The sequence below is a fragment of the Nanorana parkeri genome, unplaced genomic scaffold, assembly GCF_000935625.1.
Source record: "Nanorana parkeri isolate BGI_ZX_2015 unplaced genomic scaffold, ASM93562v1 scaffold1478, whole genome shotgun sequence".
In the NCBI taxonomy this organism is placed as follows: Eukaryota; Metazoa; Chordata; class Amphibia; order Anura; family Dicroglossidae; genus Nanorana; species Nanorana parkeri.
Genome location: NW_017307746.1, coordinates 303,419 through 330,743, shown reverse-complemented (window position 1 = coordinate 330,743; position 27,325 = coordinate 303,419). Strand labels below are relative to the sequence as shown.

Sequence of the window (27,325 nt, the reverse complement as noted above, 5' to 3'; positions counted from 1 at the left end):
GGGGGGGGGGATTGTGACTTTAATGTCCCTTTTATATTGAAGTGAAATAGTCTGATTAATTTGAATGTACTGTCCTCAGATCAGCTGCGCTTTGGAACATCTTGCATACCTTTTTACCTTGCAAATAACCTGTTAATCTGACTGCTCTCGGTCCTATAAACATATTAATGTGTATGATGCATCAAAATTAGCTCCTTTTGAAGAAGAAAAAAAGCAGTAGAGTCAGAAAAGATTTAGGAAAGTAACCTTTCCTTGAATGAGACATGGGGACTGCCCTTGCTCATTCTGCAAATGTTTCCTGACACCCTATAGCCCCCAGTTGGTCAGTGTAGTAGACAGACAACTAGCATCCATTTAAAAAAAAGGAGGGGGGAGAGGGGGCTTGGCAATATAATCACCGTAGACAATAATTGTCTCTCAGCAAAGGGTTGGCTTTAAGCCAATGGTGTCTGATGGTGCTTTAGTTCTGAGACTTGAACCTAGTTTGACCAAAAATATGTGAAGTGGAAAAATCATCACCTCTTTTCAATTAACACATTTAGTGTGTCTAGCAGAAGGAATTTTAAATGGATTTCTCATAAATGTATCTTATACTGAATAGTGACAGTTTAAGAAAAAAAAATAACCCTTCAAGCTACATTGTTCTGTTGAAATCCAAATGTTTTTACAGATTTGTGGGTAATGGAGGTTCTCTCTGTCCAAGTTGCATATCAAAAGGTACATTTCCATACATTAATAAGAGGGGATTAAAAGGTTTTTGGGACCAAAGCCAAAGTTGAATCACACACTGCTAGAACATTTTGTTTTGTTATACATTTGAAGGTCTGCAGTTTTTTTTACATATGGCCCTTTCATTGACATTTAACTCTACTCTTTACTTAAACTACTCTGATGAAATGATCCATTCTGCCTTGTAAGGATGTATGAAACCAAGATGAAGGAGATGGAAAGTGAGCTTTTAAAGAAAAATGACAGCATTGTTGATCTGAAAAGACTTTTGAAAGAAGCAACAAAGCGTGAACAAAAAACTGAACAAACCATTCAACACCTAAACGAAGAGGTAAGGAAATGAGGAAACCAGTTTTTATTTTTTTCCCCAAAGATCCAGTACAATGTGATCTGCAATTACACCATTTAAAATAAGAACATTGTATGTTTAGCTGATGCAAAGCAATTTGCTATGGTATCAACACCTGCATTAACGTATAACTGCTCGTTCACTGAGCTTAATAAATTTGTACTTGTCACTGCAGCCTATGAAAAAAAATGCCATTATGATGTAGGCTGCTGGCAGTATTGCTGAAAACCGGAATTATCTTCAGTAAACGTAACCCATTATATTGGCATTGTATTACAGGCTTCTGGGAAGCTTTAGAAAAAGAACTGTTATATTTTTAAGTTTGTTTTAGGATAATTATTCTTTCTGTACTTTGGTGCTGAAAATGTATACGGATAGATTATAGAGCGTATACCGTTACAAATACTTGCCGATTTAAGTGTTAAACCTATCAATCCCTTTGTGATCAAGGTATTTTGTGCCTTCCTGGTTCTGGTCACAAGGCTCTACCCATATTTCTATTTTGTTGGGAATTTTTAACACAGTTCTTTTAGCATAGTGTAGCAGTCTGTCTCTTTCTGCCCCATGATAAAGGCAGAGGTAGAGAGATTGTTATGAGAAAGCATTGTTTCGAGAACACTGGTTTATTACTATCAAATGACCGTGACCACTGGTTAGGAATTGATATGTTCCTGGCAGCCCCTTCACTGTGACCATCTCCGTCAGTAACTGCCTATATATTGTACATATACAGTGCACAGGAACATTTATGTACGTGTTTCTGTGCCCACTGCCACAGGTATGTGTGCTTAGAGACAGGGGCGTCCCCAGGCGTAGTGTCACCCGTAGTGGCCGCTAGGTGACCCCCCTCGGGGATGCCATCCGTAAACGTGTGATGTCATCACGCGTGCACGCTTACCTGCTGGCAGCCATCTAGGTGATGGACAACGGCAAAGAGAGGAGAGGACGTTCACCCGGCAGCTCTCTCGTGCAACTGTCGGGCTGTGGGTCCGTGACCTAGTGCCCAACTTTTCAGAGGGGGTGACACCAAAATGACTGTCAGACATTTTGGTGTCACCCGATGCAGGCCGCACCCCTCTTGTGACGCCACTGCTTAGGAACACAGATACACATCCTTGTAATTACTGTGACAGTAAACTCAGTTTAATCTTAAAAATGCATTCAAGTACCTTAACTATTAACAAAAACTGTAGTTTATTTATGTATCACTCAGCTGTAGATCCTCAAAACATCTCTGAATTTTTACTGACACTGCCGTTCCTTCTGAAAGGGGGGCTATTTTTGCATAATTTCTCGCTCACCTTTTAATGCACAATTGTCGTGTCACCATTATAGTTTAGCATGTAACAAATTAATATCCCTTTTTTTTATTTTAAACCAAGGTGGAGCTTCTAAAGCATTTTCCTGAAGATGCAAAGACAGACCAAGGCCTAACAAGAGATTTTCAGATTCTTCGGTAATTGTAACAATCATTTTGGTTTTCCAATGACTGTAGTTTTGTGTTTAGATGAGGTAACTATCTAGTCTAATTGTGGACAATAGGCATGCTACACATGCCCAAAAAAAGTACACAGGGCATGTGCACATGCCCTGTCCTAGCCAGTTGCAGTTAATTCCCAGCTTGACAGCCTGGAGTTGCTGTATAAATGCAACAGTTGTTTAGGGCTACAACAACTAATCGACATAATCGATTATAATCGATTATTGAAAAAGTTGTTGGAAACGTCTTTCTTTTTTAATGGCCCCCCCCCTAAATTAAATGTGTTCCTATTTAACCCCATATCATCCCTTAGTTAGCTCTAATCAACTTCTTCCTCCCCTACTCTTTCTTACTTTTTTTTTTTTTTTTTTTTCATATCTGGTTTTCTTTTCTACCATTAAAGGAGAATTATGTGGTGAGTGATTTTCACTCAGCCTCATAATCTGAGCCGACCTGTGACAATGAAACTGTCACAGGTTGGCTCAGTAGATCGGTAATTGGGGGAGCACATACCGGCGCTCGCTCACTTCTTGATCCTGTGCCGGCAGAGAGCCGTGATGGGAGGGACTGGATTCCCCCCTCCCCTGTCCGATCCTCCAGCGCTGACTGGCGGAACGGACGGGGGAGGGGGCGGGTACAGGTGGCTCTGCCTCTAGATAGGCAGAGCCAGCTGTCCACTCACGCAGCTGGGTGGATCCAGATATAATCCCGTTACCCTTAGGAGAACTATGGGGAAAAGCCTTAACCCCATAGTTCTCCTTTAATATTTTTTTTAGCTTCCATTCATTCGTTTTTTTTATATATTTTAGTGTAATTTTAAACAAGAAATTATAGAATGGTATATTTTTTATTTACAGTAAGAAAAGCTTACAGGTTAAAAAAAAAGCACATTTTATTTAAAAAAAATTACGTATAAAAATTATAATTATAGAATTTAGAAAGTTGATAGACAAAATAATCTTTGAAAAACAGTATTGCCAATAGTGTCTAATCTTTCCCCAAAACAATGTATGTAATACTTTACATACATACAGCTCTGCATGCTGATATGAAATCAACTTACATTCATTATTTAAACAAACATATTTTTATTTTACTTCGGGTTTTTTTTTCTACTTCCTGGTCTACCTGGCATGTTAGTGTATTGGCAGCCCATTCATTTCAATGGGCTGTCTAAATGCAACACCTGTTATCACACCAGAAAGAAGTTCATGGGTTCTAATTGCTTTTACTACTGAACTGATAAAGAGAAAAATATCAACATAAGCATTCCTTTTTAAAGTATACATTAAGACTATAAATGTGTGTATCTATAAAGTTTTTCCATTTCTGTTAACAAAAAGATGTTTTATAGAACTAAACATTCTTATCATATCTTTGTATATATCTGAGTTTTTACAAGCCTTTGCATCCTGCATTTTACAGATAAAATGAGTTGTAATATTTGTCAATAGCAACATTGATGATATTATAAATGGTCCAATTCCTCTCGCTTTCCCTCTATCAATAATTCTGTACAAAGTATATACAGCATCAAATATTGATTGCTTTAATTTTGACTGGATTCCGTTCAGTTTGTAAACTGTCAATATTTCTGTTTCAGATTAACCAATAAACGCTTAGAAGATGAAAAGGCTCAGCTGATTCACCAACTGGAAATGTATAAACAAAAATCCGGTACATCAGGTACATAATATCTGCACTACCTGCATTTGTTATATAATTACCGCAAGCAAATATTACTTTTAACTTCATTTTCATTTTATAAGCATAAGTGGTTATATGCTTGAAAGCCATAACCAACATACACACAGTTTTCCATCCAAATGGGTCAAGGATAACAATAGTCTTTTACCTCTACTCCCAGCCCTAACAATAACAAATGCCCATCTCTAAAATATTTCAGGACCCCAATCTAAACTCAAACAAAGGGCCAGCTCATAACCCTTCAGGTTTTTGGAGCAGCCAGACTGTGACAAACAAAAAGAAATGGTCAGTGAAGTACAAAAAATTGCCCCAGCATTGGGAATTAGTGGGAGAAGTAATGGTGCCCCAACAAACAATGGAAGGAGCAATAGTTTTCCAGCCTTGGTGGTCATTTGGAGGAGGATTAATGCCTTAGCATTGATGGTCAGTAAGAGGAAGAAGCGTGCCCCAGCATTGGTGTTCATGGAGAGGGAGAATAGTGCCTCAGTGATGCTGGTCTGTGGGTTAGAGGGAGGAGAAATAGTTTCCCAGCACTGAGATCAATAGGAGTAATAGTGCCCAATCGTTGGGGTCAGAAGGAATAGGGAAAAGTGTTCCATCGCTGAAATCAGTAGGAGGAATAGTGCCCCCTGGCTGGTTCAATGAGCGAAATAGTACCAAACGAATGGGGTCAGTGGGAAGAATAGTACCCTATTGATGGAGTCTGTGGGATTTGGAAAATTCCCCCAGCATTGGTGATTATTTACCTTTTCTATATATCTTGTACTGCTCCTTTACTGACTGGATGAAGTCACAGCCATAAATATTCAGGCACCATTGGGACAGGAGATCACTCTGCCCGACAGTGCTGGTTAAAGTACATTACGGAGTGTCCATTGCCACTTTGCAGAAATAGCATATGGGGTCTTTAGAGCCAGTAACAGCAAGCAACAGACCCTAGTTTGAGGGCCAGTAGTGTAGATAGCTGTAAATATAGGTAATATATAATGAAAGTAGTACCGTACATGTAGATGTACATTCACAAACCTAAGACCATAAATTATATTTTTTGTACTTGACTCAAAATTGATTCTTGGAAGTTCATTGAGGGACACAGGATGCAGCGACATTTAGGTTGTACTGCCCGCTAGAGGATGTTTTGGACAATTGTAAGCCAAAAAAAGGGAACAGCCTCGTATAACCCCTCCCACTCCTAGCATTCTCCAGCTTCGGAGCAAAGTAGTGCCAAAGGGGAAGGACCTGTTTCCCCCAATGAACTCGAAGAAAAGGATTTTACATTGTGTTCTTTTTTTTCTCTTTATTATTCATTGAGGAACACAGGATTCAGTGATAATCGGGACATCCAAAACTAGTCCAATTGGAGGGGTGGGCAACACTGCAAACAAAATGCTAATACGCCCAAAGATAAACTGGGTACCACCTGCAGCACCAGATGCTTCACAGACCTTATGCCCAAAGCTGGAATCCACTTTGTAAAACTTAAAGAATGTATAAACAGAAGATCAGGTGGCAACCTTGCAATTCTGGGAAACAGATTCCGGATGCCGAAAAGACCTAGAAACACTCACAGATCTGTACCTTATCCTTGAGACCATAAGCTTGAATGCTTAAAAACAAGTTGCTAGTAGAACAGTTAAACTTTTCTCAATAGATAAGATGTCCATCCTTCTAGGACACTAGCAAAAAACTAAGGCAACCATTTTAGAGGTCTACCAGCTGGGCACTGTGTTTTTTTGTTTGTCAGTGGCAATACAACCCAAATATCACTGAATCCTTTCCCCTCCCCCCATGAGCTAAAAAGAAACACCTGTGGATTTGTACCCTAAATTTTCAGGCTTTTGGACTGGTAAATGATCTCTAATCCCAAGAAAAAAATCGAATATATTGCAGCTTACCAATCTTTAATATGGTGGCGTCACTTCATGTGAGCTGACCTGAAAGCAAACTTATCTTTCTGTAAATAATAATCTCCCCACCCCCCATCTAATGGAGATGAAGGGAGGAAGACATGTCTGAAGCAGTGTTCATTTTGGCACCAAATTTCATTTTCGTTTTAGTCTTTTGATGAAAATAAATTTTTATTTTTAGTCACATTTTAGTCCTCAGATTAATTTGTATTTTTAGTCTAGTTTTAGTCGGCGAAATTCAAGTCGGTTTTAGTCGACGAAAATCGAATAGGTTTATTTTTAGTGTAATGCATTATATAAGCAATTCTCTAGCATTTCGAAACTTTTTATTATATATCCCTGGAGTGATTTTTATTTAACTTTTATTTTTTTTACTTCATAGCTATAACATGAGGGGCTCACAAGCCCCCTATGTTATGGCACATTGGAGGTGACAAGTTCTCCCCTAGTGTCACCTTTCCATTTCACTGGATTCAGCTGCTGAGGCAGCTGAATGTCAAAACAGCAGGCAGTAGCTTGAAGCAAGAGCCAGCTTGTTATTGGTTATTTTAAATTACAATAGCAGGCTGGCTATTGCACCTGCCTGCTGTCAATCAGCAGAGGAGGAAACTGAAGAAGAAAGTTCTCCATCGGGTCCTCTTCTGTTGATTGACAACAGGCAGGTGCAATAGCGAGCCTGCTATTGCATTTTAAAATATCCAATAGCAGGCTGGCTATTGCTCCCAGCCTCTACATACAGAGAAGGCATGGGGGCGGGGCAGAGGAGGAAGGAAGCAGGGCATTGGAGGAACGGGCTGGTGAAGGACCGGGACAGTGATAGCAGCGGGTAGGGTTGCACAGATACCAAGTACAGTACTCGGTACGAGTACATGTACCGATACTTTTGAGCTCCAAGACTAGACTAGAGAAAATGTCAAAAATTGGTAGGCAGCTGTCATTTGTAAGGAGCATACGGAGCTCCTGGGATTTGTACATCTCTGTTTTAATGTACGATTTTGTTTTTATAAATATAAATAAAGGGATGCACAGATACCAGTTTTACGAGTACTGATAATTGCCCAAGTACTTACAAGTACGAGTACTGATACATTTTTGTTTAATGTCATGTGACAGTTTTTCTAAAACAATACAGACTAATGATTTCAGGACAGTGGTGGAGTGCCAGAGCAAGGTCCCAGCTGCAACCCTCGTAGTTCTCATGAAAATGCCAACTATCTGCACTGGTACTCGAAAAGTATCTGTGCATCCCTAGCAGCGGAGGTACGAGGGGGGGGGCAGCGGGGCAACGCAGTGACAGTCTCTGCTCCCCGCTGGCTGCAGTGCTCTGTGTCTCCGCTGTCTCTGCCAATACAAGCGGGGATTGAAAGGGACACAGACTGCTGCAGCCAGCACCAGCGGGGGGCAGTGCTGCAAATCGATAATGAGAATCGTTGAGAACGATTCCCATTATTGATTTCGTAGACGAAAATTGAGTAGTGAACGAAAATCGTTTTCGTCCCATTAACTACTCTTTAAATTTAGTTTTTGTCACTAAAAAATGGCCAAAAAAATGAAAAACTTTCGTGGCCAAAATTAACACAGGTCTGTAGTCCATCCTGGATACAGTGGAGAAGTAGGTTTAGTCACCCAAGGACCGGAAGTGTGTCACTCAAAGAATTACCACATGAAAATAAAAGGGGGGGGAGCCTGAAAAGTGAATGCAGCCACCTTTTTGATGCAATATAATACATTTTTGTTTTACATATGCTTTAAGCAGTAAAAAAGGTATTAAGCCACTTCCTGTTAACTCATTTCTCCTGCTCTCCAAAAACCTGTGCACAATCTTTGAAGAGAACATGATGTTAGATGCCGGCTTTATGTTGAATATGTTAAACCTAAAAATGACAGATTAGAACATAGTGATAGGTGGGCTTTGCATGTGTTAAGAGATAACTGTGTGTGTGTGACAGTCTGTGTATTTATTTAGAAATGGCATATTTTAAGAAATAAGGTTCTATGGCAATGTAAAAACCCATGTCGTTTAGGCTGCTAAATCTAAAATGTATACCCAGCATGTATTCTCTAAATATAGTATAATGAGGCAGATGACTATATAATGCTCATTGCTGTGGGCGCTGACAGGAGATTTCTCTGGTAAAGCATGGCCTGCTCGACATTTAATGGTAAATCTGTCTGCATAAAGGCAATGCAGGTTATCATCTGGATGTTGAGTATTAACAGTGGCATTATTTTCCCCATCTGCTACAGGAATGACATCTGCTTTCTCTGTTGTATGTTACACTAGACATGAGTGACAGGATGTAACAGAAGCTTCTCTTCTATGCTATTCTCTAGGGTCCGATGTGGTGCTTGAACAAGAAAGAGTACACCAACTGATGGAAGAAGTAGTGGATCTGCAAACATACATAAAGACTTCAGATTTAGAGAAACTACACTTGAAGGTAAAAAAAAAAACACCTATATGAGATAAATAGGAAGGGAATTAAATAGCCAGTTCAATCTAAATGCTAAAACAGACTCAAGTACAGAAATTCTCAGCTCTCGCTACACAGACAAGATTCTTCTTACCCTGCTGCTTCTCAGCTGTAATTGGTAGAGGCCATTTACATACAATGACCAAACCTCCCTGGGACAAAAATCTCAAATCAGGCAAATAAACAGAACCCACTGGGGTGGTTTACAAAAGAAAAATGTCATCTGTCAATTGACTGATTGCTATGAGCAACACACCTCTGCTCATTTTCTGCATGCAAATATGGTTTTTTTGTATGTGAAGTTATAATTTTAGAACCTCAAATGTGAAAATAAGGTACAAACCTCAGTACTGTTTAACAGAAAATTTGTAAACGGACACTTGAGATCTCTTTTTGAAAACTCTAGCAGGGTCATTCACAAAAGGGTGAAGAGTTTGGAGAAGGCAGGAGAAGTGAACAATCTAGGACAACATAGCTGAACTGGAAAGTGAGCTGAATTGGGAGAATTTTTCCAAATCAGCTATTTTGGCCTAAATTGTTCACTTCTCCTGCCTTCTCCAAACTCTTCATCCTTTTGTGAATAACACTGTAGATGCCGAGATATCATGCTTAGCCTTTAGTTTCAATTCTTTAAGTCTTTAACCTGAAATAAGTATGCAGAGCAGCAGCCCTAATTTCATTCTGTCACTTGCTACATGCTTTAAGCTGGGTAACCCAAAGACAGCCAGCCAATCGGTGTTTTCAGTTAAAATTGAACTTGTGCTTTCATGTCGATTTGCTACTCGCTGTAGCAGTAGGTGTTCTAGAAAGATCAGTGGAAGGGCTCACTGCAAAGTCATAAAACACTAGACAAAAAGCCTTGCAGTTAAGGATCTGCAGGTATCTCTTATACTTGATACAAAAATCTGTCTTTCAGTCTACCACATCAATACAAAATAAGGCCTTGTACATATACGGACTTTAGCATGTGAAAGACCAATGTGTACAGCAAGCTTTCCCAAAGTATTTTGCAAAACTTTCAGCAAGCCTCAAACTGCTTGGGTAAAACAAACCGATCTTAAGCCGCAATTATATCTTCAGCAGGCCTTCAACAAGCTTCAAGCAAAGTCTAATGCTTGTGGATGTATAAATGTACACCAGATTTTGCTGGCAGCAGTGTACTGCATACAAAAAATGCCCATAGTGCATCTCAAATCTTATGGATATTTATATGATTACGTCCGGTTGAGTTGAGATGCGTAAGATGTTCAGAATGACTGAAGGCTGAGGCCATTCTACACTGCCTAGACATTGTTGTTTAAATTCTCCCCTGGCACTGAATAAGTCATTACCTAGGCAGCAGTGGCAGGACAGATGCAGATTGACCTTGGCCTTCAGTCCAAAATACAGCTGCAGACACTGGGTTTTGCTTGATCATACATTACTGGACACGGAATTATTTCTGGATCGTACATTACAGGACACAGATAATTATTTCTGGAACCAATGGGTTATACAGCTACCTGTAGGTGATTGGATGCTGGTAAATCAAAGCTGTAAGAAAATCCCTGTATAATCGCTCCCACTCCAAGCCTGCCGATGTTTTTCTTTAGTGTCCTCCTGAGAGAAGCACATCTTTTTTTTTTTTTTTTTTTCTTCAAGACTCTTCTAGCAGGTTTTCCCTAAGCTGCTGATAGCCACTGTAACACCTCTAAGCAGCTATCCAGAATTGTTTTTTTACCTTGGCGGGTTGTACCCAAGCTCTGCTGGAAGTTGTGAGGTGTGAAGCCCTCTATAAAGCCAAGCTGCTGTTGCCACCATGGCGGTGTGTCTGACTTTATCTGTATGGCTAAGGACCCTGAGTCCATCTTGACAAACCCCATGGCTCTTAAACAGCTAGAGTTTTTTTTTTTTCCTGTTGCCCTGCCAATCAACTGCTGTCATTGCTCACGTATTCTGGCCCGGTCAAAATACAATGTACACAGCAGAGACTGTGGAGGAATCTGTTCTATTTTTTTTTTATTCAGCCTGCAGGTTGAAGGCAAAAAATATAATGTATGGCTAGCTTAAGGCTGGGTTCACACCTAGGCGTATTAAATATGCGCGTTTGTCGCACGTTTTTACCGCAATTCGCGGTTAAAAAAAACCACACGACAAATGCGCATTTCCGAGGGCTACTTGGCTGTATTTCAATGGAAACGCGCAACAAAAACACCCCAAAGAAGCTCCTGTACTTCTTTGGGCGTAGGACGTTTTGTAGCGCGTTCATACGGCCTGTAATATGCCCAGGTGTGAACCATACCCATAGGAAATACTGGGATTTCTGTGTTTGAGCGGTTTGCAGAGCGTTTGAACGCGCTACAAAACGCCCAGGTGTGAACCGGGCCTAAGGATGAATTCACAAGTATGCTCTTAAATATGCTTTGTTTTTTTAATAGACTTTGCTTCCTGTAGTTTCCACTAATAACATCTTCAATAGCTATAAAAGTACCCCATGCAAAAAATTATCTACATGTGATTCATTTTACATGCTGCACAAAAAAATGTGCTAGTGCAGAGTACCTATTTATACTCACCCGATCTTCTGTGCCAGGTGGCTCTTAGACTGTTACCGGGATCGTCTCTCCTGCGGCGGTCTAGGAATCCTCAAGTCATCCCATCCAATACTGTGTACAGGATGTGAGGACGCTTAGGGACATTACGCCTCTGTGGTGGAGGAAGCGCTGCTGGCTCAGAGGATCAGGTGAGTATAACCACCTTTTTTTTTTTTACCCTCTGCAAAAATGAGCAGTTAACCCCTGCCGGGCAGGGGTAGCTCCACTGCAAGGGTTAAGAACATTTCTGGCTAGAGAGCTTATTTAAGGTGTGACACTAACACCTAATGTGCAAAAATAGACTATAGGCATCTGTTGCTACAGACTGAGGCAGTTGTCTCTGCCTCTTATTCGGACAATGTATTGGGAGAATGAGATATATTGTTATAGGAAGACATTTTTATAAAGAAGGCAGAGAAGAATTAGAAAAGGAAAGTGACTGGCAGCAGAATTACATTGTGTTGGTACAGATTTATACGTATGCACTGCTATAATACTCGCCACTCTAAATTATTCATCTTGAGTGACACTCGTCTTCAGGGGCTTTATACAAATCAGCAATTACAAAGCTTACCAAGAACTTGTTGTTTTGTTTTAGGAAGAGATCAAAAAGTTGAAGAAGGAACTTGACAATTTTGACCCTTCCTTTTTTGAAGAGATTGAAGACCTGAAGTATAACTACAATGAAGAGGTTAAAAGGAATATACTGCTGGAGGAAAAGCTTAAGGCTCTTTCAGCGCAGTTTGGGGTTCATGTGGACATTCCCGCTAATGTAGATTGTTGAAGATAGCAACTGACTCAAATGAGAGCAACGAGGGGGATATATTGAGCAGGTTACCAAGAGTTAAGAAAATGTTTTGAGCCTATCAGATTGTTCCGCATTTAGTTAAGGATTTGCAATCCTGGACAACTGCCTGTGACACAAAAATCTCAGACCATTTTCCACCAAACTGAAGTAGTTAATGGAATGTGTTCTCAAAGTAATTCTCTTTGCAATTGTTGTGTACGCCCTAAATGTGCAAGATTGATAACTCTCCCACAGTGTGTAGTCCCCAGCCAATAATCAGCATTTATTGTGCAATGATTAGGTTTTAGGGAATTTGGTTTCTGCTTTCTGCACACAATTACCAGGGACACATTTGTGTTACATTTTCCAGATACAGATGTCACAACCCACCTCTAGGATATATTTGACTGATTATTATTTCAGATGGATTGTGATGATAAACACTGTTGAGCCATGGATACAGGTCTATATACTTTCAATTAAAAAGAAAAAAAAGATTTAATGAATAACAGCATGGGTTGTGGTTTTAGGCTGCATCTACTGCTGTAAGGAGCACTTATTTCTCTCTGAAGAAAATACACCGTGTCAAGATTTTGTATTGAATAGCTTTAATTTATACATCTCTGTACATGTAAATATATTGTAGATTTATTTTAGATGAGTTTGTACATACTTTTTGTACTTTTAATCAAATAAAGTCTTTTCACAAAAATGATTCAATGCATTCGGTTCTGTTTCTATTTTGTTTAGCGGTACAAAGAGACCCAAGGTTACATATTCACTTGTGTGGCCTTAACAGATTCTCCACCTTGACCTACTCCATTGGAAATAAAGCACTCCTGAACTGCTCTGACAGAAAAGGAGTTTACCTATTTAACTCACTTGTCAGATAGATAAAGAGAAGCCCAGGAGCAGAGTATCCTGTACCTTATGAAATGGGTCGTGTCTGAGGGTCTGCAATTAACAGCAGCTTAAATGCCAGGCACAGAGCGTATGCTGCAGTATCTTGACAGTCTAAATTATGCCAAGTCAGGTAGGAATTCCTAAAAATTTCCAGCTCTTGCATGGAAAACATGACCTAAACAGCTTACACTTTTAATTATTTACACTGGTTCCAGGGTTAATTTGATTTATACCTTGATGTACAAGGATTCATTGTACAGGATGTTGGACCCAAACTGAAATACCAGCCAAAATATTTTCTAGTTTTGGTTAAAGTTTGGAAGGGTTAGAACTTCCGTCAGGTTTTCATTGCTGTCTGTGCACATTATCATTCTTTCCAAATACACCAATATCTGAAATAATAACTAAACCCAATAACAAAAATGCAATATACTCAAGCTTACAAGTCTTTATGTGTGGTGGCTCCATTAGGGTTCTTTTGGTTTTTATCTTTGTAGACTTTAATGTGGAGCCATACCTAAAAGACTCAAGTGCACTTTCTTAAGGTGGCCATACACTGTACAACCATCGCAAGACCTTAGTCTTGCGATGGTTGTAAAGGGATTAAAACGTACGATCTGCCCATCTTGGACGGGCAGCTCGCACTCTCGATCATCTCAAGCCACGCCCCCTGAGGGGCAGGCTTACACTGACTGCAAACGGGCAGTCATCGCAAGCCACGCCCCCTGAGGGGCAGGCTTACGCTGACTGCAAACGGGCAGTCATCGCAAGCCACGCCCCCTGAGGGGCAGGCTTACGCTGACTGCAAACGGGCAGTGTGCGCGTGCGCACACCGGCCCGTTCGGCAGTTGTCGAACCAGCAGGCCACCAACTCGCCGAGAATCTTACGATTCCCGGCGGGTTTTCAAACATGCTGGGTCGATGGAAGACGTGCGACCGTACAGTAGAAACGGTCGCATGCCTTCCATACACTGCGGGATTTCCCGCGATTCTCGTACGAGAATCGTGCAGTGTATGGGCAACTTTAGAGACCTGAAATGTCCCTATTTAGATACTTCAACCAGATATTCCTATACCTACAGACAGACCTTCCCCATAAACATACAACTTGAGAAACAAAGGTTAATCACAGGTGCTGGGAAATGTGTCGCTTTATAAAAGTAACTACATTTTCAACCTGATGCAGGTCTTAACTAACACCTCCAAAACAAGCTTTGTTTCATTATTCTAACCAATAACACTTTGCATGTTTTATTTAGGGTTCTTAATTTCTACCTGCCGAAAAGCAGTTTTGCTGTTGACAAGTGGTCTTTAAGTTTTCAGCATGCAATACATTGTGTCAAGAATGCCATGTTCACAATACTCACGCTACGCAAGTCTGGTCTAGCGTGATAACTCCTAGAGCTCATTATCAATATTACCTTTTTAGTCCAATAAAACATCTTTTAAGCTGTCATAATGAAAAGCATCTGTTTTTGCAAGTTGTGTCAATAAACTGTTGGAAGCCTCTTCATATTCATATTTACATAAATTCATTCTGATCAAAACTGGCTTTGAATTCAGGTATGTTTCCTTAAGCGGCCAGGCTAATCCAAGATGATGGCGATGAAGCTAAAAGAAAAAAGGATACATTCCTGTCATAATGCAAAATGTGAGCCTTCGAATCATAGAACTTCCATTGCCACCAGCACACCCCCTTTTGGCCTGCAATCTCATTCTGAAGCCTGGGCTGACTATTCCTGGTTCTGCCCAGAGCAACTACTCTGGGTTGTCCCCACTACAACATTACAAGCCTCTACTTCTAGCCATAATGCTGCTCTCTTCTTTTGGAAACAATAGTTGACTAAACTCTAAGTGTCACTGAACCAGAACAAACATTGTTTAGAAAATCAAAGTAATGGAGCCAGTAAAAGCATTTTCCACAAGGTGGTCAGCAAATGGTATGACCAGTATTTCTCTTTTATTACTGGTTTCCTCTAAACCCTGACAAATAGAAGGACAATTCTAACATTATGTTCACTGTTAAAGAGAACTGTCAATCCACACAGCAGAAAATGTCATCATGGGTTACAGGCACTATTTTTTCAATATGACCTGTTTGGGTCACTGGAACTCTTTGATGGTGTTGCGACAGAAATAACAAAAGGGACAGATAGGGGAATGCAGAGACCAGAAAGGAGCCTGTGTAACTCTTTAAAGCTGAACCCCAGGCAGATTTAAAAAAAAAAAAACATTTTATGCAGTTATGTATTGATTTCTCGTGCATGCTCATGCTAGTTCTATGTACGCCTTAAAATATTCCATACTAGGAATGGGAGAATTAGTCCTCAGAGCCAGCAAGGACTTTATTGCTTTTCAGTGCCGTCAGAAGACACAATTTTTGCAAATAAGTGGTGTTTGGATGTTTCTTTAGTTTTAAAAGATTATGAAGTGAGAAGTCCTCATGTGTACACTTGTTCTGGGTAGTAAAGCCATCAGATTGTGACAGTCATGACTCATTGTCTGTGCTAACTGTACTTTATAATATACTAAATTAGTTTACATGGAGCACACTGTACGGTATAGTAGCCATTTAAGCGGATACCACCGTATGGTCATACAAAAGTCACTGATCAATTGATCTAGTTAGTCTGCTGTACTCCATCTACAATTAAGGCCACATCTAAACCATAAGCTACTCCTCCCCCATGCTGATCTAACACATTATGGAATGATGTTTGGGAACCCTAGACCAGTCTATTAATATTAGTTCATCAAGGAATACATCTGACTAAAATGTTTAATATCCAAGGGTTTTTCATTTCTCAATAATTCACCGCGTGTACCTTTATTAAAGATCCATCCTTGCAGTGCCATACAATTCCTTCGACTTTTCCCTCCTGACAATGGTTAAACCAGGATATGAAGCTATTATGATTCAGGGCTGGAAGATTCTTAATGAGAAATGTGCCATGAGGGACAAGGAGATGAATGGGATTCTTCTTATTGCCAATACCTAAATGAATGACATATAAATTACATAAGTTATCATTTGTATATCAGTGCATGTGAACTGTATTTCATACATCAACCACCTGACAGTATGTATTGTAAAATAGTGCAGATTGTATGAGAAAATAAATGTCAATGGCACGTGTCTTTTTACAGGAGTGTTATAAAATAGAGAAATGGAAAATTAGACAAAAGGAGCTTGGCCAGAATCTAACTTAACCCCCTTAGTGCAGGTACCATATACCTTTGCATTTCCAGTGCACCTGGGGAGAAAGTAAACCCTGGCCCTGTATATTTTCCTTACCTTGAGCTCTACAATGAAGCTCTGGTCCAACCCCTCACCTTCCTACAATGCTCTCCGTGTTTATTCCTTCTGGATGCCAAGATGGCAGCACTGCATTGCGATGCTAACAGGGGCAAAGCCCCAACTTGGAGCTCAAGACACAGGTGATAAAACAAGATTTGGAGGTTCCTTGGGCACAAAGACATACCCCTGTCAATGTAGTTACAGGTACCTTTTGATGATTACTATAAGGGATACAATTAGCTTTAGATGCTCAGGTCCTTCTGGATGATTGTTCTAAGATTGTACATTTAGCTTTATATTGCTAAATGTGTGCAAGGCTCACTTATAGCAAAGCCATAACTGTCTGAACAAAACTGTTTACAGGAAAACCAGAATATGGGCCATATTATATATTCCAATTTCATTATGCTGGAAGTAAAAATCATTAAAGGATTTAAGCTACAAATAAAGCCATTGTGTCATTTATATAATATACTCACCATATGGGTTTCCATTTATATTGGTTCCTATGAGTTCCAGAGTTTGATCAAGAAGATCCGACAAGTGAACAAGACAAATCTCCAAAGATTCCGAGTCTTCTAATTGTGGCTTTAGTATGATACCAACGCCTAATTTATAATTCACAACACATGAATGCCAGCAGTACTGCTTATTGCCATTCTCCACAGGCACCCAACCTACAAAAAAAACAACATACATATATCACACAAAATATACATTTAAAAATACAAAATATAATCATAGTCATCATTTAAAATGGGATGGGCTTTCAAAGCTTACTTGCACCCTGGATGTGTGCCCCACAATCACAGCAGCTGTAGCTGCCCCTTGTTGCTTCCAGGCAGCCACAGTTTTGTGTTAAAGGATTAATAAAGGCTGGGCGTTTTTGACCTTAATGCATTCTCTGCATAAAGGCATTAAGAGCCGCTGTAGGTCCCCGAAGTGATCCTCTGTCCCGAACTTCCTGGTTGTGGGGGAGGATACTGAGGGCAGAGGAGGCATAGGCTCCTTCTGCCATCAGTCAAACTCTTGGAGCGGAGAGGAGAAGCGTGGCCTGCCACAGGACTGTGTGCGTCTACAGACGCACGCGGCTGCTGTGGGCATGGCTGGGAACGCACAGGTGCCTCCACAGCAGGTGCTTAGCTGATGGAGGCACCCTTGCAGGGAGCGGGAAGGGGAGCGATGTGGGGACCCACTAGAAAATGAAGAATTGAAGAAAGTCTCCTCTTAATAAAAAATAAATAAAAGGTTTATTATTACTTTAACATGAGGAGGGCAGCCTCCCATACCTTCCCTTGGGCAGGTGCAGGGACCATAGGAACTGGAAAAGCTGGAGGGACAGCCAGCGACACCAGAGACGGTGTGTATGTGTGTGTGTTTGTCATCTCATAAGTGTACTCATAGTGTTATGAATAAGGGGGTGGTGATGAAATTATTCATGGGGTGCTGTGCACTGGACTGCATATACTTCTGACCCACATTGCATACTCCTGTTTCCTGTACTCATACCGTCAAGCCCTACATTCTGTACGGCGTTCACCACTCATACCTCACTCGCCATCCTGACCGCGTTGCAGCTCGGAATTTTATGCATTTGGCAGCCAAAGGGTTAAAAGACCTTTAAAACAGCCTCTCAATCACCTCCATACAAATCCTTTACCTTTTGTGGAAAAGAAATCTTGGCCGCCTGCCAACTTTCTTATGTAAAACACACAGCAAATATCTGAAGGGCTAGTTCACACCAGCCCCAGTGCGTTCCAGCCCGATTGGTGCCGGAACGCACTGGATCCCATTCCGGCCAGCTGAGTTCACACATCGGTGCCTGCGTTCTGGTCCAGTGCAGTCAGAAAATGCTGCATGCGCTATTTCTTTTTTCTGACCGCACCAGACCGTAATGCAGGCATTGATGTGCCATGCCTTCGGGTGCTGGCGATCACACTGTGGCCGGGGGGCATGGCTGAAGTGCCATTGACTTCAATGCACAGGCACGAACCCTCCCGCTCCAAAAAAAAGTGAGCCGGCCAGAATGTGATCCAGTGCATTAAAGGCACCAATCGGGCCAGAACGCACTGGAGCTGGTGTGAACTAGCCCTAACTCCTCATTCACCCTTGCAAATCTCTACATTAGGTGCATTGTTATGCCTTTCTCACGTAGAGGCCAGGCCATTAATTTTAATGGGCTGCCCTATGTGCAACATGTGCTGCGTGAACATTTCTGAACTTCAAGCTTTGCACACGAAAAACGCGTCTTGCTTGGCAGGTTTGGGGTGCCATTAACAATAAATGACACTGCAACTGAGCTATTAGAAACCACTGAAACTTGCCTTTAGAGACTTTGTTGTGATCTTTGCTAATTAATGACTTCACAATACAAGCAACTAGAAAGGTCAGGGATGGCTAGTTCTAAAGATCTTTTACTGTTTGTTACATAGACATTAGGAATCTTCAATGTCCATCAATGTGCAATGCACAGGTGCTGTTCAAGTAAAAGACCCAACAGATTTAGTTTTTAATTTCCACGTTTTATACCCTTCCCATAGAGGTACCTGGTGTATGGCCAATTTCATCAGGGTATGGCTTTCCATCCACCTTTTTCACACCTTTTGCTGGAATCCAGAAGTCAGGCACAGGTCTGAAGTCTTCATCAACATTCCAAGTGAAGTCTAAAAATGACCATCACAAACTCACTTTTTATTTAGACACATTGCAAATTCTGTACATACTGTATTTGTATATATTTTAGAGCAATAATACTAAATGAAACCAAACAGTAGTTTAAACACATATTTCATTTTTCTACTGGTCTTCCAGTAATTAAAGGGGTTCTCACATATTGTTTAAGCGTTCATTCACACTGAGTTTTTTCTGCTAAAAAAACCCCATTAATTTCTATGGACATGTTCACATCAGAGCGTTTAGTCGCTTGCAGCAAAACACCCGTCGCTTGAAGAAAGTACATGAGTTTCTTTTTGACAGATTCTGCGCTTCTTCAATGGAAATTCTAAAAAACACGTGTTTGATGCGTTTGTCCATTCACATCAATGTGTCACTATCTGCGCAAGTAAAAAATGCACAAAAACGTGTAAGAACGTTCTACACAACGTGCAAAGACGCTGTCGCTCAGTTGTGAATGAGGGTTTAAAGTACCTCTGACAATACTTGCTGCCTGGCTCTCATGCTGACCCATTGCCCTCAGCACTCTGGAATACAGATCAGGAAAGTGAGAGGTCCTGATTAACATACTTGGGATGGATCTGTGAATGTAGCGGTTATAAAGTAAAAGAGTCATCATGAAAGCCAACACTTACAAACCTCATATTTCCCTCATCACTGTTTTCCTTAAAACAGACTTTCCATATCAAACGGAAAGGCCACTTTTTTGCAAGTCCCCTGCCTTCCTCCACTACCACACTTTAAAAAGCCTCACTGTTGCCTCCTAGAAAAGCTGGGCACTGAAAATCCTGCTATGTGTTGGATTCTCGCAGGATTTTGAGCACCCAGCTCTGCAGAGTGACATCACCTGTGCCTTCAGGAAGCTTTAGAAGCAAGGGCCAAATTAAATATATTTTTTTACATACTATTACAATAGAGGGTGAATACATTTGCACTGCAGCGCACCATGATGCACATGCCAAGCACTGTGGTGTACTGCACTGAAAAATGCTGCCAGCCCCCTTAAAATGAATGACTTACTTTAATGCACGTTTGACACAACACATAGCCTGAATGGGCCCCTAAATGCCACCTTGTAGTAACACTGACAAAACCCCTTCCATTAGGAGCTGCGCTGTTAAATACCTTTGGAGCTTCCTTTTGAAGAAACATGTTTTTTAAATTTCTTATCTGCTTGCTTCGTTGGCTTCCTGTCAAAACGAGCCCACAAGTATGGGCAACCTGTAGGAGGAAAAAAAAGAAAGAGTGAACAAAACAACAAGTACTACACAAATATATCATTCAAATCGGTAAATGGTGAAATCCCAAGTTGTATCTTAAGTGTGTTGTGTCAGTGCTAAGTAATAATGGTCTGGGCTGCAGGACCTTTCATACAAGACTAATGAAAACAAAGGTCTCAGATGCATGTGCTAGCAAACTGCTTATAGTTACATAGTATGCATCTCTCTAAACTGATGACCTGTGGGGGCTTCTAAAGCGTTGTCTATGGACTTTAGGGGTAAAGAATTTTGTCGCAGTTTCACAGACGCACACCATTTTTAACCTGGGCATGTTGCTTATCTAATTAATCCCTGTAGCCTCATCTTTTATATTGAATTCAAAAATAGGTATTTTGTGTTTTAGGGCATTTAAGTGCATTTTTCACTACATTTTGGGGTTTGATAAAGAGTTGCGCTACTATCGTGCAACATAAAAATTTGCAACTGCTGACATTTTATTCTACAGCGTCTTGGCTTTTCGGAAAATATATAATGTTTGGGGCTTTAAAGTAATTTTCAGGCCTAAAATGTGGTTTATAACATGGGTGCAAAAAACTAAAAAAAAAGGCCTCAGTCATGAAGGGGTTAAATATATTTATATAGCACTTACAATTTACGCAGCTCTTTACATAGTTGCACATTCACATCAGTCACTGCCCTCAAGGAGCTTTCAATCCAAGGTCCCTATTTTACATGCATACATACATACAAGGGACTATTTAGAAAGGAGCCAATTAACCTACCATGATTGCCCTAGCAGCAGGGTCTCTTTAAAGTGGACCTCCACACATAACAGTAACTCTGCATCCTTCTAAATACCCCCTCCCACTAGCAAAAACGCGTCACTTTTTTTCAGGAAGGGAGGTAGTAGCTTTTTCTGCAGGTACTTACTCCTACTTTTCCATTCCTCACCTACACTGTGTCCCGTTTCCTCCCACCTGCAGCCTACTGGGATGCACATCACCCATTCCAGGAGACTACAGGACCACTCTCCCTGCAGTCTGTGTCTTGCTCATCCATAGTCGAAGGCATGTGCGAGTCGTCAGAAAGTGACAGCTGACTGCAAATGCAAGATGGTGGCTCAGAAGATTAGCTGCCCTGCGAAGAATGAAGTATGAAGAAGGCAGCACTGAACTTCATGTGGCGGTAGAGCTGTTTTTCAAAAGTCAGCAGATACAATGCGGGTAGCTGCTGACCTTTAGTTCTCCCGTAGTTGGGTGAAGTTCCTCTTTCATGGTAAAATGTCCAGAGCTTAGTATACAATGGTGTCATATAAGGTACCATTAAATACAGCACTCGGAAGATATCCTGCATGCAAGGAGTTAAACTGCTTCTATATACATACTGTGCAGCCAGACACCAACCAATGTGCTGGGCACTGAAGAATATTGCATTTTTTATGACAATGTCACATTAGGTAGAAAAAAACATTCCAAGGTAACACAGTCGAATAAGGACGCAACAACATCTGTATAGTATTACCTTTGTGAAAAGCGACATAGCAGCATGTACCATCTATTTTCTCAGTGGGCAGCGCATTGTGAATATCTGCATTCAGCGCCAAGGGATTGACAGTCTCCGTAGCCACCACTTTAAACATCTAAAAATAGGAATCATTTCAAATTTCAGCTGGTCAGACAGGGATGGTGAGAATTGAATACAAAGAGTTTAGAAATTAGCAGAAGAAGCTGACTTCAACCTGTCACGATGAAAACACGGAAGCCGCCATTACTGACCTGCTTCTGAAAAATCTAGTTGCCTGCCTGTTACGATGACTCCTTGTCTTCAGTCATTTCTGAGTCAATGATCCCGGAATAAGTACGCAGATTGGCAAAATCAGAACTGCTCATCTGCGTACTTGTCCTGGGTCAGTGACTGCTATTACAGCAATAGGGTCAGAATAAAAGCTAAGCAACTATTATTGGAAGAGATCAGCAATGGCGGCCTGCTTGTTTCTCCCGTGGCAGGTTAATCCAGGGGTGAGCAACCTCAGCATTCCAGCTGCAGTGAAGCTACAAATCCCATTATGCCTCTGGAAGTCATGTCTGTGGTTGTCAGAGTCATGCAATGCCTCATGGAACTTGTAGTTCCACAACAGCTAGAGTGCCAAGGCTGCCTGCCTGAGTTAATCTAACCCAGGGCTCAAAATTTCCAGAAGAGAGAACACAAGGGAACGATCGCCGTGGTGGTAGTGTCCCATCTCTGGTCCCGCCGGCGGCGCTCCTCGATGACATCCGCTGTCTTCTGCAGCTTCCTCCGCCCACCTCAGCTGCTAGGCTGGGAGGAAGACTGCAGAGACGGTGAGACCGGCCAGCCAGAAAGCAGGGAAATCCACCAGGAGAAAGAAGAGGCACCTGAATACCAGCCAAGTGCACTGTAAGTCCCTTTTCTTTCTTCCTTACGCTGTGCGTCACTCTGACTGACCTCTGCGCTGTGCGTCACTCTGACCTCTGCGCTGTGCGTCACTCTGACCTCTGCGCTGTGTGTCACTCTGACCTCTGCGCTGTGTGTCACTCTGACCTCTGCGCTGTGCGTTACATTACTGACCTCTGCGCTGTGCGTTACATCACTGACCTCTGCGCTGTGCGTTACATCACTGACCTCTGCGCTGTGCGTTACATCACTGACCTCTGCGCTGTGCGTTACATTACTGACCTGGCAGAGTTAAGTCCGGGGCAGGGTAGGGGTTAGGTGGGGCAACTGGTGGCGAGTAACTTTTAAGGCCTGGCTAGTAGCTCAGGACTTGAAATTTTGAGCCCTGATCTAACCTCTTAATGCTGAAGGTAAAAATAAACCTCAAAGCCTAAACCCAGTTTGCAACTTTGTCATGTGTAATTACTGTACATATCTCAGCAGCTACTTCATGTATCCAGTTCAATGATACATTCTATGAGTTGTTCAGGACAAACTGAGCCTTCATATGGTGAGAAATAGAAGCAAAGGCGTTATAGAGTTTACATTCTTTGCATGATTACTAAGGATAACAGCTGACAAGTCAAGGTGGTTTGTTAGCAAGGACTGCCACTGGCATCAACTCCTGATTCTCCTACAGCCACGGCTACTCTCCATTCTTCTACGGGCATTGTAACTCTTGAATCTCTAATAGGTATGGCAACCCTCCATTCTCTAATGGGCATGCCAATTCTTGATACTCTATTCTCTCTATGGCTACTCTGCATTCTGCTATGGACATGGCTACTCTATATTCTCCTACGGACATGGCAATTCTCCATTCTCTAATGCACATAGCAACCATTGATTCTCCTACGGGCATGGCTACTCTGGATTCTCCTACGGGCATGGCTACTCTGGATTCTCCTACGGGCATGGCTACTCTGGATTCTCCTACGGGCATGGCTACTCTTGGAACCATGTGATCTTTCAAGTATCGGTCACCCTAGAATATGCACTCCCACTGTTGCCGACAAGTGTATGTGCAAACACACAGCAGATGTACAGATCAGCTACCCTTTACACTACACCTATACAGTGTACTGCAGGAGTAAACAATTTCAGCACTTCGGCTGTGGTTAAATTACAAATACCAAGAGGCATTGCAAGATTGACAGCCATAACTCCCAGAGGCATGGTGGGATTTGAAGTTACACCACAGCAGGAGTGCGAAAGTTGCCTACCCCAGGTGTACTGTATGGTACCACCCACTGACAGCTCAGGACCGCCCACTGACAAGCAAGTAGGCAAGAGTTTCCAGTTTCACATTAGAGTTTCTCTGCATGTCACAACAATTCTACAAGTTTTAAAAAGGTTTAAAAAGTGATGATTCTTTTTGGAAAGGCCTGATATCATTTTGGTCTGAGTCTTTAGCTATGCTTTAATGCCCTGTATGTTTTTTCTGCATTGTTTGAACTGCCTGTGAAGTTTATGATGCTTGATCTATGGATCATTCATCATAGCACCTGCCAATCTATAAACCCCAGTGCTCGATAACATGCCAGCACACTACTGGCAATGCCAGGCTGGGCACAGATCTAAAGCATTCATACATTCTATTAAATGACCTCACGCATAGATCACAGACATTTACATACGACCTGCTGTTCAAGTAGAATGTTTACTGTGTTCCTAACTTTCAAACAGCTAGAAAGATCTATGCAGCAAACGGGATAACGCTGGCGCAGCAAACGGGATAACGCTGGCACAGCAAGTAAAGTGCTGAGATTACAATGCTAATGCACGTTAGGCTCAGCCTGTCAGTACATCACCTGATGTTCCCGCTTGGAGGAGGGCTCATCCGTTACCCCAGTGAGGAATACACATGGGATCTTCTGCTGTACAGCGCCTACCCGCTGCATCCCTGCTATGCACTGTAGTGTAAAGCATGTACAGACACCTTAACTGCAGCACTTCCGCCTTCCCAGCCCGCCCCTTTCTCCAGCGTCCAATTACGATGTCCGGAATACCACGGCGAGGTGAGCGGGCATGACGGGAGATGTAGTTTCTCCGCAGAGTGGCGACTGTCTGTGGATTCGTGTGCGGTGTACTGGTGCTTTCACCGGAAGTTGCCTCTTGAAGCCAGGTATTCCCTATCAACCTAGACTGGCCAAAATAATGTATTTGATTCCTTATGTACAGGGATTTATTACTAGATTTAATAGTTATTTACTTTGCTTTTATTTTAAAACCAAATAAAAGAACATTTACAAAAATGTGTATTAAAGTTTTTTGTTTTCTGCATAAAATATTTTGATTGGATAAGAGCCAGGAGGGGTTAGAACTTCTGTCAGGTCTTTCTAGCTATCTGTGTGCCTGTAAGGGAGCGTTATTCTTTCTATTTGTCCCTGATGCCCGGCATCACTAAGAGTGAATCACACCAGATGCGTTGGGGCTGCGCTGACCGTGTTTTCCTGCACAGGCCCAACCCAAGACAGGACAACAACTACCCGCCCCGCATCGGGAACTGCATGTCCCAGGCATCAGGAGATAGGAATTCTTCTTCACACCCCTGCTCTACTCACTGCTGCCCCAAGGCCGGGCCTTGGTGGGCCCTGTGGGAGATCCAGCCCTGCTTACATGCAGCCGTAACACACCGATCTGATTCATTTCAGCTAGGAACACTTTTTTCCCCGGTAGTTTTAGCAGCGACACATGCAGCACCTGCCACAGGTAAGGGTTTTACTACAGGGATTAAGAGACCACAGATGATAAAGCAGTGTAAAAATGGCCAACAGCAGGATAGTTTTAATGAGCAAGACATGGCCCAAGTTGACTAGATGCATACAGCACAGGCTGGACCTTTACTACAAGATCTAAGGCACTGCAGAGGATACAGCACTGTAAAATTGACCAGCAGCAGGACAGTTTAAATTAGGGATAAAAGGCCCAACCAGTGTATTCCTAACTTTTATTTCATCTATGGGGATAGGGAGGAACAGTGACTGTGAATGAAATAATTTGAGGTGGTTGACACTTGCACTTAATTTTTTTCTTTTTTTTCCAAAACCATGTAGCGGTGGGCTACATCTAAAAGGCAGCTCCAAGCTATGGTATTGTATCCATGATCTTACAGGCCAAATTGTGTTTGTCCAATTCTGTCTTTATATCTAATGTTTTTCATACTAAAACCCAATAAACCTGATTTACTTAAAAGGCAGCTATAAAAACAGATGGTCATAAACAAGTAAATACTGCATCTTGAGCAACCCAATCGTAGAAAAAAAGCATAAAAATAAAAAAGAAATCCCGAAAAGAAATTAAACCCCCAATATTCCACCCCCCACCCAAAACCTACTTTTTATGAGAAGGCTGAAATCAAACAAAAAAAGTTTGACATCAATTTAAGGCCCTATCAATATAAAATAAAAATAAATAAATTAAAACCTCAAACTATCCCCCCCCCCCCTCAACACACGTCCAGACCAATAATAAAAACCACAACAAGGAAGGCAACAAAGGGGTTAATTGACCATAAATCTAGCAATCAGAATAAAAGTACATTTACCTAACTGATCCTAATCTCCCTTTGCAGTTTGTCAGCTTTCCCTATCCTTTCCATACAGCACCTTCCAATACACTGTCACTATGGCTGCTCTGTGTCCTCCTTCATAGTGAGGTGTCCGGCTTATTCAAACATCTCTTTATTGGCCCTTCTACGCTTGCTGGTCATAGTTCAAAGGCCATGCAGTGCATTATGGTTTTAAAAAATTGTCCCAGGTTAATTCAGACATAAATTTGCAGGGACCACCCATTTCAAACCCACAGAATGTTTGGCAAACCCACAGTAGCAGTGAATCCAAGCCTCATCCCTAAACCCCCATTCAGACTGCACGGCACATTTATGCATGCTTTTGTGCATTTTGTTGTCAATGATCAATGTAAGGAAAAATGCCCCAGACTCAGTGGGAGGACAATTACATCATTTGTGCCAAAGTGGACCAGGAAGTGAATGAACTCTATTTGTAAGTAAAATAACAAAATATGTTTGTTTAACTAATGAATGTAATATGGTTTTATATCAGCTTGGAGAGCTGCATGCTGATGTGATTTTTAGTGAAAGGGGGTCCACTTTAACACAGTAGTGTATGTCATGTTGATACCACTTGATAAAGACTGTATAGCAGGCATCATAAGTAGGGATGCACCGATACCAAGTACAGTACTATGTACAAGTACAAGTGCCGATACCTTTCGAGCTCCAAGACTAGACTAGGGAAAAATTCAAAAGTTAGAAGGCAGTTGTCATTTGTAAGAAGCACACGGGGCTCCTGGGATTTGTACATCTCTGTTTTATTGTATGATTTTGTTTTTATAAATATAAATAAAGGGATGCACAGATACCAGTTTTGCGAGTACGAGTACTGATACTTGCCCAAGTACTTACAAGTACGAGTACTGATACATTTTTGTTTAGTGTCATGTGACAGTTTTTCTAAAACAATACAGACTAATGATTTCAGGACAGTGGTGGAGCACTAGAGCCAGGTCCCAGCTGCAACCGCTGCAACCCTGGTAGTTCTCATGAAAATGCCAAGTATCGGCACTGGTATTCAAAAAGTATTGGTGTATCCTTAATCATAAGGTATCAGCTCCAACGTTTACAGTGCTTTCTCCACAATTCACTGTTGGAGCCCCGCTAAAAAAATTCTATTCAAGCACAAACTTTCTGAAGGAAATTGGCCAAATATCTAGCCCACAGAAGTGACTACTCTGACCTTATTCCACATTTTAT

The 27,325-nt window shown here is 41.5% G+C and overlaps 2 protein-coding genes across 2 annotated transcripts in view; one reads left to right on the top strand and one right to left on the bottom strand.

Moving 5' to 3' along the window:
- Nucleotides 1-12,018, top strand: part of CEP290 (centrosomal protein 290) — a gene marked incomplete at its 5' end in the record, with an annotated part of 88,927 nt that extends 76,909 nt beyond the window's left edge. Inside the window, 5 exons of the mRNA XM_018570212.1 lie at nt 919-1,060; nt 2,461-2,534; nt 4,162-4,244; nt 8,507-8,613; nt 11,818-12,018. Coding sequence (XP_018425714.1) covers nt 919-1,060; nt 2,461-2,534; nt 4,162-4,244; nt 8,507-8,613; nt 11,818-12,003 — 592 coding nt within the window. The remainder of the gene's footprint in view (nt 1-918; nt 1,061-2,460; nt 2,535-4,161; nt 4,245-8,506; nt 8,614-11,817) is intronic.
- Nucleotides 12,019-14,318: 2,300 nt separating this feature from the next.
- Nucleotides 14,319-24,510, bottom strand: CUNH12orf29 (chromosome unknown C12orf29 homolog). The gene is made up of 7 exons (XM_018570213.1): nt 24,363-24,510; nt 21,622-21,739; nt 20,006-20,101; nt 18,754-18,870; nt 16,687-16,884; nt 15,735-15,904; nt 14,319-14,520 (listed from the first exon to the last, which is right to left on the bottom strand). The coding sequence occupies exons 1-7, from the start codon at nt 24,450-24,452 to the stop codon at nt 14,335-14,337; spliced, it is 975 nt and encodes a 324-aa protein (XP_018425715.1). The 5' UTR covers nt 24,453-24,510; the 3' UTR covers nt 14,319-14,334.
- Nucleotides 24,511-27,325: the final 2,815 nt, after the last annotated feature.

Coding starts and splice junctions, on each gene's coding strand:
- CUNH12orf29 (XM_018570213.1), bottom strand. CDS start 24,452: ATGCAGCGGGTAGGCGCTGTACAGCAGAAGATCCCATGTGTATTCCTC. Junction 18,871..20,005: donor TTCAAAAGGAAGCTCCAAAG/GTATTTAACAGC, acceptor GGTCATTTTTAG/ACTTCACTTGGAATGTTGAT. Junction 16,885..18,753: donor TGAAATTGGCCATACACCAG/GTACCTCTATGG, acceptor TTTTTTTTGTAG/GTTGGGTGCCTGTGGAGAAT.